Raw genomic sequence first — 15,355 nt, forward strand, 5'->3', positions numbered from 1 at the left:
TTTGATTTGGTTTTACAGAATATGTCAGAACACAACAGTAGAGTCATGTATTAACTCTTAAAACCCTGCCTGGGATATAATGTGTACTGCAATGCTTGGATATCATCTACATAAGCGCTGCAAATTCCAGGTCACAGATTTAGCGCCCAAGCCTACGGAGCGATGAATAATTAAACATCTGAGAGTGGAGCTTTGTTGTTGTCACGCAGCCTCTATTTAGGTACCACGTCCGTTGCCATGGTTACGTGAAAAGGCCTCTTAGGTGCCATTTTGTCGAGGATTAATATTCCGCAATCTGTGTACAGGTGAGCTCTTAAATATGACTTAATGCTATTTTTCCTTAGAAATAAGACTGTGTGTAACAATTTAGATGGAAATATTTTATCATATGTATGATGCAAACATCCTTGCAAATTAGATATTTTGTGTATTGTATAATTTTATTATAGGTAAATTTTATACTTTATTATCCTAAGTGTACTCTTGTATAGTAGATTTTCTGGAAAGTGATTTAGACGATGTTGACAGAGATATTCTCACAATATATTGTACTGATTATCATTGCAATTTTAAAGCTGCAATGAAGGCATCGTTTTTACCTTTGTTCTCTGTATCGGAAATATCTAGGCACGCCCAAGTGCGCCTATGGGGCCTTCCCTCACACACCTGTGTCAGTTTGGGATACCGCTGAGTGGACAAGTTATGACTGTGGTCAGAGTCGTGTAGGCAGAACATACGCCAGGATCTTGTACAAAAGAAGGGACTGCAAAAGTCTTCCTCTTTTCTTTTGGTTTCTTTGAGACTGCAACCTTCTTGAGGTCCAACTTGTCGAAGAGTCTGTCTCTACATTGAGGTAAGTTTATTTCATCTATTATGATAGTATAGTCACAATGCGTTATGTTATTCTTACGTACAAAATATTAGCCTATATTGTAGTTTCGTGCACAGTTTTGTGCACAAGCTTTAGAAGTTAAGTCGTATTCTATAAAATTTCTTGCAGTGTCTAGAAAGACAGAAATGCTGAGGAAATATGTTCAAAATGCCTATGAAATATGATTTCAAATAGATACCTGATTTGGCCCTTTTCATTAATATGTACATCATATCAGTCACATTGTGCAACATAACTTCGTTATAAGAAATTATGTATCTGACCTATACCACATATTTGACACATAGTTTCATCCCTAGTGTTAGTCAAATAAATGAGAGAATGTACACTATGTATTATCAAATTTCCACCACTATCAAACTGTACCCTATTATTCGATAACCTTTGTTGAATTATTAATATGTCATAAAAGAATCAGAGAAACCGCATAGTGGCACAGGCGTGTGTCGCCATTTTGATTTTAGTTCAGGTGAGATATTCATATCATATTTCTTTTGCCAAATTTTACTACAGAACTCCGTTAATAAGTCATTTTATTATTTTGTAACACCAAAAAGTGTCTTTCCCTCCGACAACCGGTACCTAAAGTATAAGTGATTTATGAGTAATATAACAATGTAACGTCTGTGTAAGACATTAATTTTTACAGAAACTAATCTGTTTATTGTTTTGAACGATTAAACTGCTACCACAACATATGAAACATAAACACAATACCGTGGGTGTCCTCCAATATTCGTGCTACACAAACATCATGAATGTGTATTTCAGCTATATCAAATGCATGTTTTGAAAATGCATGTTTTCTCAATGTCTAGTATCTCGTTTGGCAAGTTTTACTCCTCATGTAATAAAAGAGAAGAAGCGTGTTAGTGCCCTCATATATCGTGCTCCAGACCTATAGACATCATGTATTTAATGTGTATTTCGGCAATATCATTGCAATAATGTATCAATTATCAATGAACGTAGCAACATAGAAATGTCACATCTCTTTTTCATCTCTTTATTACCTCCATGAAAAATGGAGGTATTAATATTGCTTTTCGTTTGTGTGTGTGTGTGTGTGTGTGTGTGTGTGTGTCTGTGTTTCTGCACATTTGTAGACAGCATAACTTCAGAACGCCCTTTTGGATTGTGATGATATTTGGTATGTTGGTAGGTAGTAGGAAGACCAAGGTCAAATATGGGCCTCTGACCTTAGTACTGCAGCAGAACGTACGATGGTGATGATTGCAATGATGCATGTTTGCCCTCGTGCATCCCCAGGTCTTTATGCCCAGGCCTTCCTTCCGTCAGAAGCCAGACATGTGCCGGCCGACAGAGTTTATCAACCTGCTGGCGGGCCTGCACGTGGGGCTGGGGCTGCTGGAGCTGGTGGTCGGCATTGTGGAGCTCAAACTGTACGAGCTGTCAGACGCCACGCCGATATGGGGAGGGGTCATCGTGAGTAGAAACGATTTGTCACTTCACCTTTAGCCTCCTGTGCAGACTTTTCTAGCGACATGTATATGTTTCTATGAGTGCGGCGGATTCTTTTCGCACTGGCCACTATAAAAGTCTGCAATCTACCTCAAGGGAGTGAAGTCTTAAAATCTCAATCTCCAGATTATGATGTGCTTAGGGTCTGTCTGTAGCTTTCTTCCGGCCTTCTCTCTCTCTCTCTCTCTCTCTCTCTCTCTCTCACACTCTCTCTCTGTCTTTCTCTGTCTCTCTCCCTCTCTCTCAGCACTATAACACGCCTACAAATTAAAGTAGAATAAACATTTCTAGATATATAGTACCTTTGTGAGTATTCAAATCATGGTGACATTGAACTTTCTTTCTGAAGGAACTGTCCGTAGGAGGAGTGTGGATCTTTGCTACATGTAGGGACTGTGGAGACAAACCAAAAGTAAGTCTGACGTTCGATCATCATCAGTTTGAAAGTAGCAGGATATATAAAAGCGCACATCGAATCATACAGGTAGATGTGTATATGTGTGTTGATGTGTATTATTCGTTTCTTCCCCAGGCCATCTGCCTGTTAGTGGCTAGTAACGTGGCGCTGGTGCTGGGAGTGGTGCAGGTGTCTCTGTCTGCACAGGTCACGGCGTGCGTCAGCTCACTGGAAAGGTGGGTTCTTCATTTTGTTCCGCCAAAGATATTGATGTATAGAACACTGCCCCCGCAGTCTCAACTAAGATTAGAGGAGTAATTGTAATTTCCGAGCGTTAGCTGCCTGTTTCTATGTCAAGTCACCTGTCTCGTGGCTAGTTAGCCTTCCCAAGATCTGCTTGGTATTGGCATAACAAGTATGCCGTATGTTGTTTTCTACCGTCGAATGTCAGCATTTTCCCTTAAATTGAGACCTTAACGTGTCTAACGTAACAAAACTAGTAACAGATAACAGCAATTGTGTAATCAAATTTTGTTTGTTTGATTGTGTGGGCAGTAATCGTAATGCTGAACGTAATTGTTTGTTTGTTTGTTTGTTTGTTTGTTTGTTTGATTTGTACAGGAACACAGCTGAAGACGCTCTGCAGGTGATCAATCTTATCCTGGCCGTCTTCATCATCATCACGTCTTACATCTCCTCTAACGTGGCCAGTGCCTCCGTGGCTCGGGTACTGGTAAGTGTCTTAAGATGGAAAACCTAGCAGGCATTTCTTTCTTGGGGTAGTTCTTTTAAAAGAAATAATTTCCTAGAGTTAAAAGAACAGGTTAGGTTAGGTTAGTGAAGGCTAGGTTAGGTTAGGTTAAGTAAGGTTAGGTTAGGTTAGGTGTAGTTAGGTTAAGTAAGGTTAGGTTAGGTTAGGTTTGGTTAGGTTAGGCTAGGATAGGTTAGGTTTGGTTAGGTTAGGTTAGGTTAGGTTAGGTTAGGTTAGGCTAGGCTAGGCTAGGATAGGTTAGGTTAGGTTAGGTCAGGTAAGGCTAGGTTAGGTTAAGCTAGGCTAGGTTAGGTTAGGTTAAGCTAGGCTAGGCTAGGTTAGGTTAGCTCAGCTCATGTAGATAGATGTGCAAAGACTGTTTTATTCTGTCCTGGGTTCTGTTCCAGATGCCGGAAGAAGCGCTGGTCCCCGTGAGGAGAAACGTGGACGAGTCGTCTCCAAACGCCACCACAGCGCTCATGATGACCAGCTGAGTCCAACACACTACGAAAGCCACCTAAAGCCTAGCTTCCATAGCATGCCAAAACTGGGGGTTTTGGGGGTCTTCAGGGTCTTTGGGATCTTTTATGTGCTATTTTCTGATTGCATATAGACAACATAGCCGGCCTGGTTGGATTACCCCCGTTTTTTGAACTGGGCTAATCAGAAAACAGCCGGAGACCACCAAACCACCAGTTCTATAAGTCTGCTACGGAGGCTACCTAAAGCTCCTTTCACACATTCACGAACGTCCTACGATTTCGTGCTCAGTCAGCTAGTGTTCGGGGGGCACTCTGACCAGATTTAGACCACGCCTTACCTTTTGTATATGACTCAAAACGAATTTGAGTTAAATTGGAGTCAAATTTGATCCCTAAACACACCTTGAACACTGCTTACAGATGGTTGGATTGTGTTTTGCTGACTTACGGTCGAAAATCCGCCAACTATGATCGAGCCTCCCGAATGTTTTAAACGTTTTGAAACATTCGGCTGGCGCAGCCGAACCGTAGCCGACCCACTCCCAACCATGGTTGGTGGGCGTTTGGGTATCGTTCGGGAGGCCAAATTCGTGAATGTGTGACAGGGCTTCAACCAGACGCGTTTACAACATAAGTAGACTTCTAGAGACATACTATTTCACCTCTAGTTCCACAACAGATGGCTGTTATAGTCACCAAACATTGTAAATAGAATCACTTCATACCTTGTATATACAATTGCAACCGAACTCTTGCAGGACAAGGAAGGATAGAATTCTACAAAACATTCTATAGACGTACCAACTTCTAGTTCTACCCACATTTTGTATGTGTGTCCGTTTTTGTGGTTGTGTATTAGTGTTAGATAGTTCACTAAGCTATTGTCAAGCAGTTACTTTTAAGTATATTGAAATCACCACATTTTGTACATGCCAATTTTGTGCAGAATTCGACAGTACATGTACACAATGCAGCAGACAGACCCACAAGATATATAGTTAACAGTACAAATTGGAATGATATTACATAGGGTGATTCTAGTCCCCTGTATAGTAAAGCAATGTAAATTCTTTGTGATTAAGATATACATCGACGATTAGTATTGGGTATGAATGCAATAAAATAGACTATTGCTCGTAACAAGCCGCATTGTACCAGATCAAGGCTTGAGCCTTTCGACGAAAGTCTTTATTCTAGATGTGCAGACAAATAAAGAGATGTCACCACAATTGTAGAAAACGATAACAGTGATGAATTATAACAACATATTCTTGAATGATTTTTCAATATGCACGACATGTGCATTTTGTACGACTTCAGTACGCGAATCGTGAAAAAGCACATTTTGTGTTATATACAACGCGCGCGTTTATTCTTTTACATCTTGTTACAAAAACATTGGATGTTCCTGTCTATGTAACAGTACAGTAGCTCATCGCACAATGTCTGATTCTGTGGAATTTCAAGCAGCAGGCTGAGACAAGAAAGAAATACAATACTGTCTGCTTTTTCCGTACAAAGACAGTTAAATTTTGCAGGACACATGCACGACTAGCTATATAGCCAAGAATGTCCTCAGTTTTGCGATCATACCCCGATCGCGCTACGTACGTTCTTGAGCGTGAGTTGGCCCTATTTAGGTAGTACTCTCTTATGATCTAGCCTGGTTACCAAACCTCTGATCTGCCAAGGAGCTTTTACATCACTGTAATGAAAGCTTGGATCTGCCTCTTTCGCCCTCTCCGCAAATCCGTGGACAAAAGAGACTCGGCAGCTAAAATAATTTTGTTAACCAGGCTGCTTGAGACCTTAGTATAAGGCATATATGTTTAAAGTTTAAACTTTTGGTCCAACACAAAAAATTCTCTCACCTAGAGCTTTTGACCAGTCACTCTGGTCTTCCTCAGTAGACTGACCCAGTGAAGCTTGTCACGTGACTTTATCGTCTACCAGATACCTTTGACCCAGTGTTGACGTCACACTTCAAAGAAGCCACGTGACAAGCTTCACTGGGTCAGTCTACTGAGGAAGACCAGAGTGTCTGGTCGAAAGCTCTAGGTGAGAGAACTTTTTGTGTTGGACCAAAAGTTTTAACTTTAAACATGTAACTACCAACACAGATGAACTTTCATGATAGTATAAGGTATATACATAACAGATTTCAAACTGCTTGATTTCTCTCTATATACATTAATCTTATATCTCCATACTGTCCGTGGCGAAGCTCGGCAGTCTGTTAAGCGGGCGACTGTGGTTTCCCAGTCCGGATGAGAACATGCTGACTTTGTCCATCACCTTCCTGATGGCCGTAGGCGACAGTTTCAACGCCTGGCACGCCTTACACTTCTTGTACAACTTCTCGAACATAGTTCTGACTTCCTCGTGGGACTCCTTAGCGGAGACTTCTATGAACATGCAGCCGAGAGCGGTGGCTATCTTCTCCCCCTCGGAAGTCTTGACCATCCGGTCCAGTTCTAGGTCTCGCTTGTTGCCCACCACCATGACGGGAACTTCAGGAGCGTGCGCGGAGGAGCCCTTGGTGTGGTTGATGAGGAACTTGAAGCGCATGATCTCGTCGAAGCTGCACTGGTCGTTGATGCAGTAGGCGATGATGAACGCGTCGCCCCATCGGATCTTCTCTTCAAGATTCGGCGACTGGGGGTCCTCCTAAAAACGAGGAAAGAATTAGAAAAAAAATTCTCTGGTTTCAAACGATTTCCATTACGATTGCTTAGAACCAAAATACTAAAAAGAAAATTATCAAAATGTGGAGATTGGGGGTCCTCCAGAACATTCATCCTACAAAAGTATATATCTTTATATATCTTAATATGTTTGTATTAAGTATAATTTTGAAACTCGAGCGTACCTGTCCAGCCGTATCCAGGATCTCAAAGTGAACCTGCTCGCCGTCTATGTACGTGTTGTGTTTGTAGATGGCCTCTGGTGTGAAGGAAAGAAAACATTGTTCAATAAAAATTCAATTGGTTAGATAAAAAGAAAACTTACAAAACTTGTGTTATGCCTAAAAAGGCGGTTTACCGGTTATGCGAAACAAACAAACAAAATAAAGCAGTATGACTGTGCGATTATGATTTTGACTGTATGGTTATAATGAAAGCCATATACATGCAGCTATGAGTGTAGCATATTTGATAATATGCAAAATATCGAGGCTTGTCACTCTTGTTTGTTTCTCTTCATTGCAGTACGATTCACAATAGATTCGACAGAGGGCGCAAGTGAGTGGTGCTTACCCAACGTTGGATCGTAGTCACAGATGAAACGCCTCGTCACGAATCTCACGGTCATAGCTGAAACAACAAATGTATTGAACAGGTTGTCACTTGCAATTATTAACAATTTGCGCACATGTAAATCATTAATTGCAATAACCAAGTGCACGAATGTATGCATATTCAGTTGTCTTATCTTTTACTCTTTTCTTTATCTCCAATCCCCCTTTTTTCAATCAAAATTTTTGTCGTTTTTGTTACTATTTTGGGTTTTGGTCCGAAGGACGGCCCTTTATTTCTGACTTCCTTCTTGCCATACGATATCTCCTGGCACGTTCCATTCGTTGGCAAGAACTAGCCAACAAGAACGCAGCTCTTTGAAATAGATCGACGGTTTTTGGTTTGTTTTGACCAGTCTCTGGCCTCTACCTGTCAACGCAACGTTCACTCCGCAGACCTTATCTCGCGTTATCTCGTGTTATCTCGCGTTAGGCCACAGCACGTAATTTTTATGGATGACATCAGCGCGCGCATTAATTTTCGTCTAATTTTTTTGGGGAAAAACAAGATATTTTGTTGCCCTTTGACAGTGGCCAACAATGCCAAAAATTGGCAAAGATGTCTGTTGCCATACCGAAAGGTGGATGACAGACAGATATGAAGAGAGGAGACAAGACAAGGCTCTGATTTAATGTTTTGTCGTTTACTTTGATGCAGTTGTGTTTCATTCCTTTTATATGTGATGGTGGCTGTTTATATGTTATGTTTCCACTGAATCAAAACCATTTGTTCAATGGTTGAAAACTTTTATTTTTCAAAGTTGTTTTAGTGAGAAATGGATGTTGTAATAATTGGCAGTAATCTACAGTATCATTTCTTGTTTAACAACTTTATGATTTCTAAATTTGAAAATCTAGGAATCTTTTTTTGTCCCGCCTTGCTTTTTTTTTTCGTCCTCCCGCATTAGATTTTAAGTCTGCGGAGGCTGTTATCCATAGAATTTACTTGTTGTGACCTTATCTCGTGTTATCTCGCGCTGTCTCGTGTTATCTCGCGTTATCTCGCGCGGAAGGACACGAGATCGGCAGGTTGTAAAGTGAGTTGAAATACGATCAGACCTGGTAACAGCTACTGTTTTTCTGCCGTCCACACGGACTGGGCAGAGGCATGCCGGGTATGTGAAGCTCCAGCGAACAAGGCTGACCCTCAGCGAGACATTTTGACCAGACAAACTATTTCTGGCCTCTTGCGGACAGTTGCCGATTGCAGTTTTGAATACCATAAATTTTAACCCGTCTGTAATGCTGAGGTCACATTTCCAAAGCGGCGCCCGGCCGGGATGTTTCGATTAAGAAAAAATCAATAATTTATATCAATAACATACGCAGATAGTTCCATTGTTATTTTCTAAAAATTTTTTTGTGATTTGTTGTCTTTTATGCGCGTCCGGGCCCCGGTTTGGAAATGTGACCTCAGCATTAGATCTGGGGGGGGGGGGGAGGCATTGTATAAAGAAGACTTGTGCTTGCAAAATAAGGAAGACATGTTTACAAAAATACTGTTGTTGTTTGTACTGAATTTGCAGCAATAAAAGGTGTTCATTTTATCATTATGAGACCTTCTGGGCAGTACATGTATATGTAAAGGGTCGAGTGTTTTTTGCAAAATGGCATATTACAAATTTACATTTTTTCAGTCATTACATCGTAGTGAAAGACAATATACTGGTTATTTGACTGTTTTTTCGTACATGTACATGTATGTATTGTTGACCGTTATCAACCAGTTTTAAGAGTAATACATGTACTGTCTACTGGACTGGACTCGCAGCATTTAGATAATAGTAAGCTTCATTTTCGCACAAGTTCATTGCGTTATCTATGTCCAGGTACATGCATATTAAAGCAAGATACTTTTGTTATACTTAGAACCCACCACAATCTTATCTACAAAGAAATTCTTTGAGATAGTTCAATCGTTGCGTCGGAAGATGCTTATCTTAAACCTTCTATCAAACTGAAACTTTGACCTGATATGGCCTCTATGGGCAAGGTCAGCAGATATCAGCTACCATGGCGGGGAGGTTGTGTAGTATCCAGAACCGTGTCTATCTGGTTCAATGCCTAATGGGTTAGGATCATGTTCTGGATAGTCTCTGTGCCTGAGCAGCAGGGTTCTGGATAAAGCACGGTTCTGGATACAACACTAGTCTCCACCAGATTCTTTTGCAGACTGAAACAAACTGGGCCCTCTATGGCCGGCCAACTCCCCAGGCCAGCTACATTCTTTTAGGCCGATTTCTACTATTTATTCAGTCTGCAAAAAAGGCTGATACAAAAGGTTGTGGACGGACACGAGATGATTACAGATAAACTACAATCACGTCATGTCATTCAGAAAACTATTTGTACTTAAGAGTGGCCAATAATATTCGATCAAACGGAGTACTGCTTGTTCACAACTTTCAGTCAAACTCATAAGTCAAACCTATAAGTCAAATGTCAAACGTCAAATATGCTGTATTGAAGAGGCAGATTTGCAGTAGTGTAGCCTGGGTGTCAGCCCTTTGCAAAGGACAGTATACAGGCTAGCTCCTGGGCTCCAGGGCCAACATGTCCCCAAGGAAATTTTACCAGACTCTCTCAATTAGGCCCTGAACAATACTTCTCAGGGTCTAACTTGAGGCTTCTGTTTTGGCCCTGAGATTAGTCTGGTATCCAGACTAGCAGTAATATCAACTTTTATAATGCTTTATAGCTGTATGATCTACTGCTTGAATGCACATCCGGAAGCCTTAATGTATATATATATTATGAGCTGCGTTTTGAATATTTTACGTTCCTTACGCTTGAACAGATCCACAAGCGATAGGTCATCAAATTCCTTTCATACAATTATGAAAAGACTTACTAGAGGTAAACAACATTCTATGTAAGATAAAATATTAGATGCCAGGATATGACGAAGAAAGCTTTTCATATGGGCTCCTTATGAAACTGGTTTGGAATCTCGTTATTGTAAGGCGTTGAAAGAATGCCCCTCCCTTTGGTTTGATGGAATTGAGGAAGATAGACAGGTTATGGTTCCTTATCTGTTGACCAGGCGACTTGGCACGAGTTTTGACGTCTTAAGGTCCCGTGAGACATTGTAGGTGTTGAAAAGGCCTGTCTTCTGAGCGCTAACAAGGAAAAACTAGGTTCTTGCTTCAAGATGTCTCCTGACACAGTAAAGAGCTCAAAATACCACCTGCATATGCAGGTTAGTGCAGGTAAAATGGGAGCTGTGCAGGTATTTCTGATGTCTACCTGCACCTAACCTGCACTGGTCCATGTACTGGGTATATGCAGGTTAGTGCAGGTAAAATTGGAACTGTGCAGGTATTTCTGATGTCTACCTGTACCTAACCTGCACTGGTCCATGTACTGGGCATATGCAGGTTAGTGTAGGTAAAATTGGAGCTGTGCAGGTATTTCTGATGTCTACCTGTACCTAACCTGCACTGGTCCATGTACAGGGCATATGCAGGTTAGTGTAGGTAAAATTGGAGCTGTGCAGGTATTTCTGATGTCTACCTGAACCTAACCTGTACTGGTCCATGTACTGGGTATATGCAGGTTAGTGCAGGTAAAATTGGAGCTGTGCAGGTATTTCTGATGTCTACTTGCACCTAACCTGCACTGGTCCATGTACTGGGTATACGCAGGTTAGTGCAGGTAAAATTGGAGCTGTGTAGGTATTTCTGATGTCTCTACCTGCACCTAACCTGCACTGGTCCATGTACTGGGTATATGCTGGTTAGTGTAGGTAAAATTGGAGCTGTGCAGGTATTTCTGATGTCTACCTGCACCTAACCTGCACTGGTCCATGTACTGGGTATATGCAGGTTAGTACAGGTAAAATTGGAGCTGTGCAGGTATTTCTGATGTCTACCTGCACCTAACCTGCACTGGTCCATGTACTGGGTATACGCAGGTTAGTGCAGGTAAACTTGTTGGATTATCTGTTGACCAGGCGACTTGGCACGAGTTTTGACATTTGAAGGCCCCGTGAGACATTCTAGATGTTGAAATGTTCTGTCATCTGAGCGCTAACAAGGCAAACCTTGCTTTCAGAGGTATTTTAGGACACAGTTTTTACAGGGCTCAAAATACCACCTGCATATGCAGGTGAAATGGGAGCTGTGCACTAGCCAGGTATTTCTTATGTCTGCCTGCACCTGTCCATGCACTGGGATTTGTATACAAAATATAGGTGTATATGTACATGTATGTGGATTTTTATTTGCTGCATTCACGTGTTACCAGCTAAGAAATAGTGAAAATGAACAGCATTAGTATGATCCATACCTCCTAAGTTCTGAGTGGTGCAGGTAAAAGTTGTCTGGTGCAGGTAATTTTCAATGTCACTTGCACCAGTGCAGGTATGCAGAAAAAAACGTATTTTCGAGCCCTGCAATACAATCGTGGCGTAACATTGGGATAAAATGAAGGAAAAGGACATATTCTGTGTCTAATTGCCATGTTTATTTACATCTAAGCCTGTGTTTATTTTCCATGTTTGTTTATATTCAGGTAGTCAAAACATTTACAGAAACCCCCGTGCTGTCTCAAAAAATGTGACATCTCAGTACTGTACACACAATAACAAAAATATTCCATTTAGATACTATAAAAACTTGTGAACAATATTTTCTTTAACATTTTTGTACGCAAGGTTTGAAGATAAACATACTGTAACGTACGTACTGCAAATACCCTTGCAATTCTAGATTTTAAACAGATACACTCAAAATAGAAATCAAAACCCAAACGTTTCTAGCAGTTTTCCCACCAAGTAGTTATTATTAACTGAAGGGAGGTTAGAAGTTCTGAAACGTGTCATCGACACTTACACGCACACCAAGCTGAGTTATTTCACGATCAGACGTTAGTACATGTTCCTGACACGGTCTAACCCCACACGTCTAACGTACACGTGCTAGGGGTGGGTTACAGCGAAGCCTTACCACGAAAATTAGCTAGCTTTCTTGTAGAACATACTTTAGATATATATATCTTAGGTGCCTCACACGGGCAACATTAGAGTTCAGAGTGTTCGTTAAAAATGAATTCACTGCATAAAAGAAAATGTAAATCTTGTAACGGTTACACCAAGGAGGTTTATATATAAGAGTCCTTGGTTATACCAAGGAACTTTGGGACAAAACGCCAAAGGACTTAAACATTTTTTACTACAATCGTACAACCTTGCAACCACGGTTTAAACCATGACTTCCCTATAGCTAATATGTTTGATAGAATTTAGAAAGATTAATATTTTTTAAAATTCTGATCATAAACAATTTACTGATTTCTTTGCAGCCGAAGCCGAATTCTTGCCGAGACTAGTCTCCAGAAGGTGTTCTTCAGAAGTGTACGGTGTAAGTGCATATTTTGGTGAAGGTCTGCCGTGCCACCGGGAGACATTCCCAAGTTTTCCGCTTGTGTGGTGCACAGTACTGGTGGACCTACCACATAATTCTCACTTCATGTACATGTATGTTTGGGTTCGTACTTAGTAATACGTTTTTTTTATTCATCAGTGCACAACAAAACAGTAACAAGGATAGTATAGTGCAGCACTCAGGTTTATAACTTTAAAAATTTAACTATAAAATTCTAACAGAATACGAACCACACGACAAAATACAATTAACATAGAAGTACACAAAGTTGACAAAACAGTTAAAACGGGCGACAGGAAATATTACTTAATATTGTGGGTGCCTTTAGCGATTTGTTCGGATTTCATGTATCTGTGTTCCAAATTACATATCTATATTGGATTTAAACACCATACGTAATATTGCTGTGTATGTAACTTAGATGTCACGTATGTTGTGACTTTTGGCCAATTCCTCCGAAAGTACATATGGAAAAAAAACTGTTTAAGAGTACAGGGCTAGTACACAATTAAGGTGTTGTTAAGTGTAAATATTTCAGTTTCATTACATTACAGTATATTATACACATACATGTATGTTACCTACTATACCTCAAATCATAGCCGGATTAAACCTCAAATTGAACAGAATATGTTTTTACACCTCATGACACCTCAAGTAAGTAAGCACTCACCGGTCTTGCCGACACCGCCTTGCCCCAGCACGACTACCCGGATCCCCTGTGTGCCTGACCCGCCGTACCGCGCCTGGCCTCCGTACCGGCTCGGACCGCTACTCTTCTTCAGCGACTTGTGGCGTACAAGCGATGTCATCATCACCTTTTTCCGTAGACTGTCTTTTCGTGAAGCCACTCTTCTCTGTAGCTGTATACACTCCTTGTGTTTTCAGCAGTTTTTTGACGAATGCACCGAAAGAAAACTCGTTGTCAGTTCGGGCCAATGTCTCCTGTATCTTACCTACGCTGTATTTAGTCCTAGACCAGCGATTGCGGACAAGGCTGGCCTTATATCCAGTGCCAGGAAAACTCCTTGTTTTCTTAGTTCTTTATGACGAATGCACCGAAAGAAAACTCGTTGTCAGTTCGGGCCAATGTCTCCTGTATCGTACCTACCCTGTATTTAGTCCTAGACCAGCGATTGCGGACAAGACTGGCCTTATGTCCAGTGCCAGGAAATCTCCTCGTTTTCGTAGTAGTTTTGTGACGAATGCACGAAAAGAAAGCTCGTTGTCAGTTCAAAATAATGTCTCCTGTATCGTACCTACGCTGTATTTAGTCCTAGACCAGCGATTGCGGACAAGGCTGGCCTTATATCCAGTGCCGGAAAAACTCCTCGTGTTCGTAGTAGTTTTGTGACGAACGCACCGAAAGAAAGCTCGTTGTCAGTTCGGACCAATGTCTCCTGTATCGTGCCTACGCTGTGTTTAGTCCTACTCCTAGACCAGCGACTGCGGACAAGGCTGGCCTTATATCCAGTGCCAGGAAAACTCCCTGTGTTCCACAAAGATGGACGTGTTGTGGACGAATCCTTATCTCATAGATAGTGACGGTCCGTTGCGTATGTAGCTCCGAGGTTGTTTTACCTTGAGTAGGGACGCAGTCCTAGTTTTCCTTACATGTATACGTCAGAGTTTTTGAGTCCCAGGCTGGAGTTTGTTACGTGTTCCACACGTGCCCGATTGTTTACGGTACTTACTGTGGTCACAACAGATCCCGTGTGTGATAAAACTGTTGGCGGACCTTCCGTTCCAACAATCCGTAGACAAAACTGTCCACAGAAGACCCTGTTTACATCATAGTCCACTAGAAAGACAGCCTTCTTGTCAAGATACGTCGTCAGTTTCTATATCATAGAGTCCCAAAGCGTATCTTTGTAGGGTTTCAAAGCTTCAACCAACGCTGTAAGTCTTTAACAAGAATCTGTACTTCGGTGGCTCTCTGATGTGCCTTTTGAAGTTTTTGTTGTTGCACAAGGGTGTCTGAGCATGTGACGCCTCCCCTTACATGTACTGCCGTGCGTCGCCTTACATGCCGGCGGTATTGTGGACTGGCAGTGTAGGGTAGCTTGTAGAAACAACGGCCGTCTTCCGTAACAGGGGATTCACAAGGTACACTGTGTTAAAGTCATTAGGATGCTCGTCGCGTGCCTAAGACTTTATCCCTTTGCTCCGTATGTACAAAGGTCTTTCAGTTGTCAGCGATGACAGGATGTTGTGGTCACCACCTGTAGTGTAGAGGAAGAGAGGAACTGTGAAAAAAACCTTAGCATGAAGGACATTGGCCGGAGCCATGTATCAGTTTCAAGAGAGTGGGATTTTGCAAGAGAGGGGGGATTTTCATGGAGATTTCATTTGATACCTGTACACTGTACGGTCGGACAGCGTACCATTATATACTACTACTACTATTAGCACTAATAATAGAAATATAATTGCGCACAGATGTAAAAGACCTCAAGGTTTTCACTAATGATCCAATTTTCTATATATAAGGCCACACCAATTTAATTTCTTGGTAACGGATTTTTCTAGAAAAATAATAACAGGCCTAGGCATCCTATTATGGCTCAAAATGGTACAATAGGAGCGCTAGCCATGAAGTCAACACACCAGGCTGATTAAAAATTTAAACACTGAATTTTGAACTTTAAATGATACCATTGTATTGAAAGATG

General features: G+C 41.3%; 1 protein-coding gene across 1 annotated transcript; it reads right to left on the minus strand.

The window, feature by feature from the left end:
* Positions 1-6,148: 6,148 nt before the first annotated feature.
* On the minus strand, positions 6,149-13,706 carry LOC109467355 (ras-related and estrogen-regulated growth inhibitor-like). The gene is made up of 4 exons (XM_019765299.1): positions 13,357-13,706; positions 7,262-7,318; positions 6,874-6,947; positions 6,149-6,671 (listed from the first exon to the last, which is right to left on the minus strand). Exons 1-4 carry the CDS (start codon positions 13,496-13,498, stop codon positions 6,201-6,203), a joined length of 744 nt encoding a protein of 247 aa, XP_019620858.1. The 5' UTR covers positions 13,499-13,706; the 3' UTR covers positions 6,149-6,200.
* Positions 13,707-15,355: the final 1,649 nt, after the last annotated feature.

This window comes from Branchiostoma belcheri, unplaced genomic scaffold (assembly GCF_001625305.1).
Source record: "Branchiostoma belcheri isolate BF01 breed outbred unplaced genomic scaffold, Haploidv18h27 scaffold18, whole genome shotgun sequence".
NCBI lineage: Eukaryota > Metazoa > Chordata > Leptocardii > Amphioxiformes > Branchiostomatidae > Branchiostoma > Branchiostoma belcheri.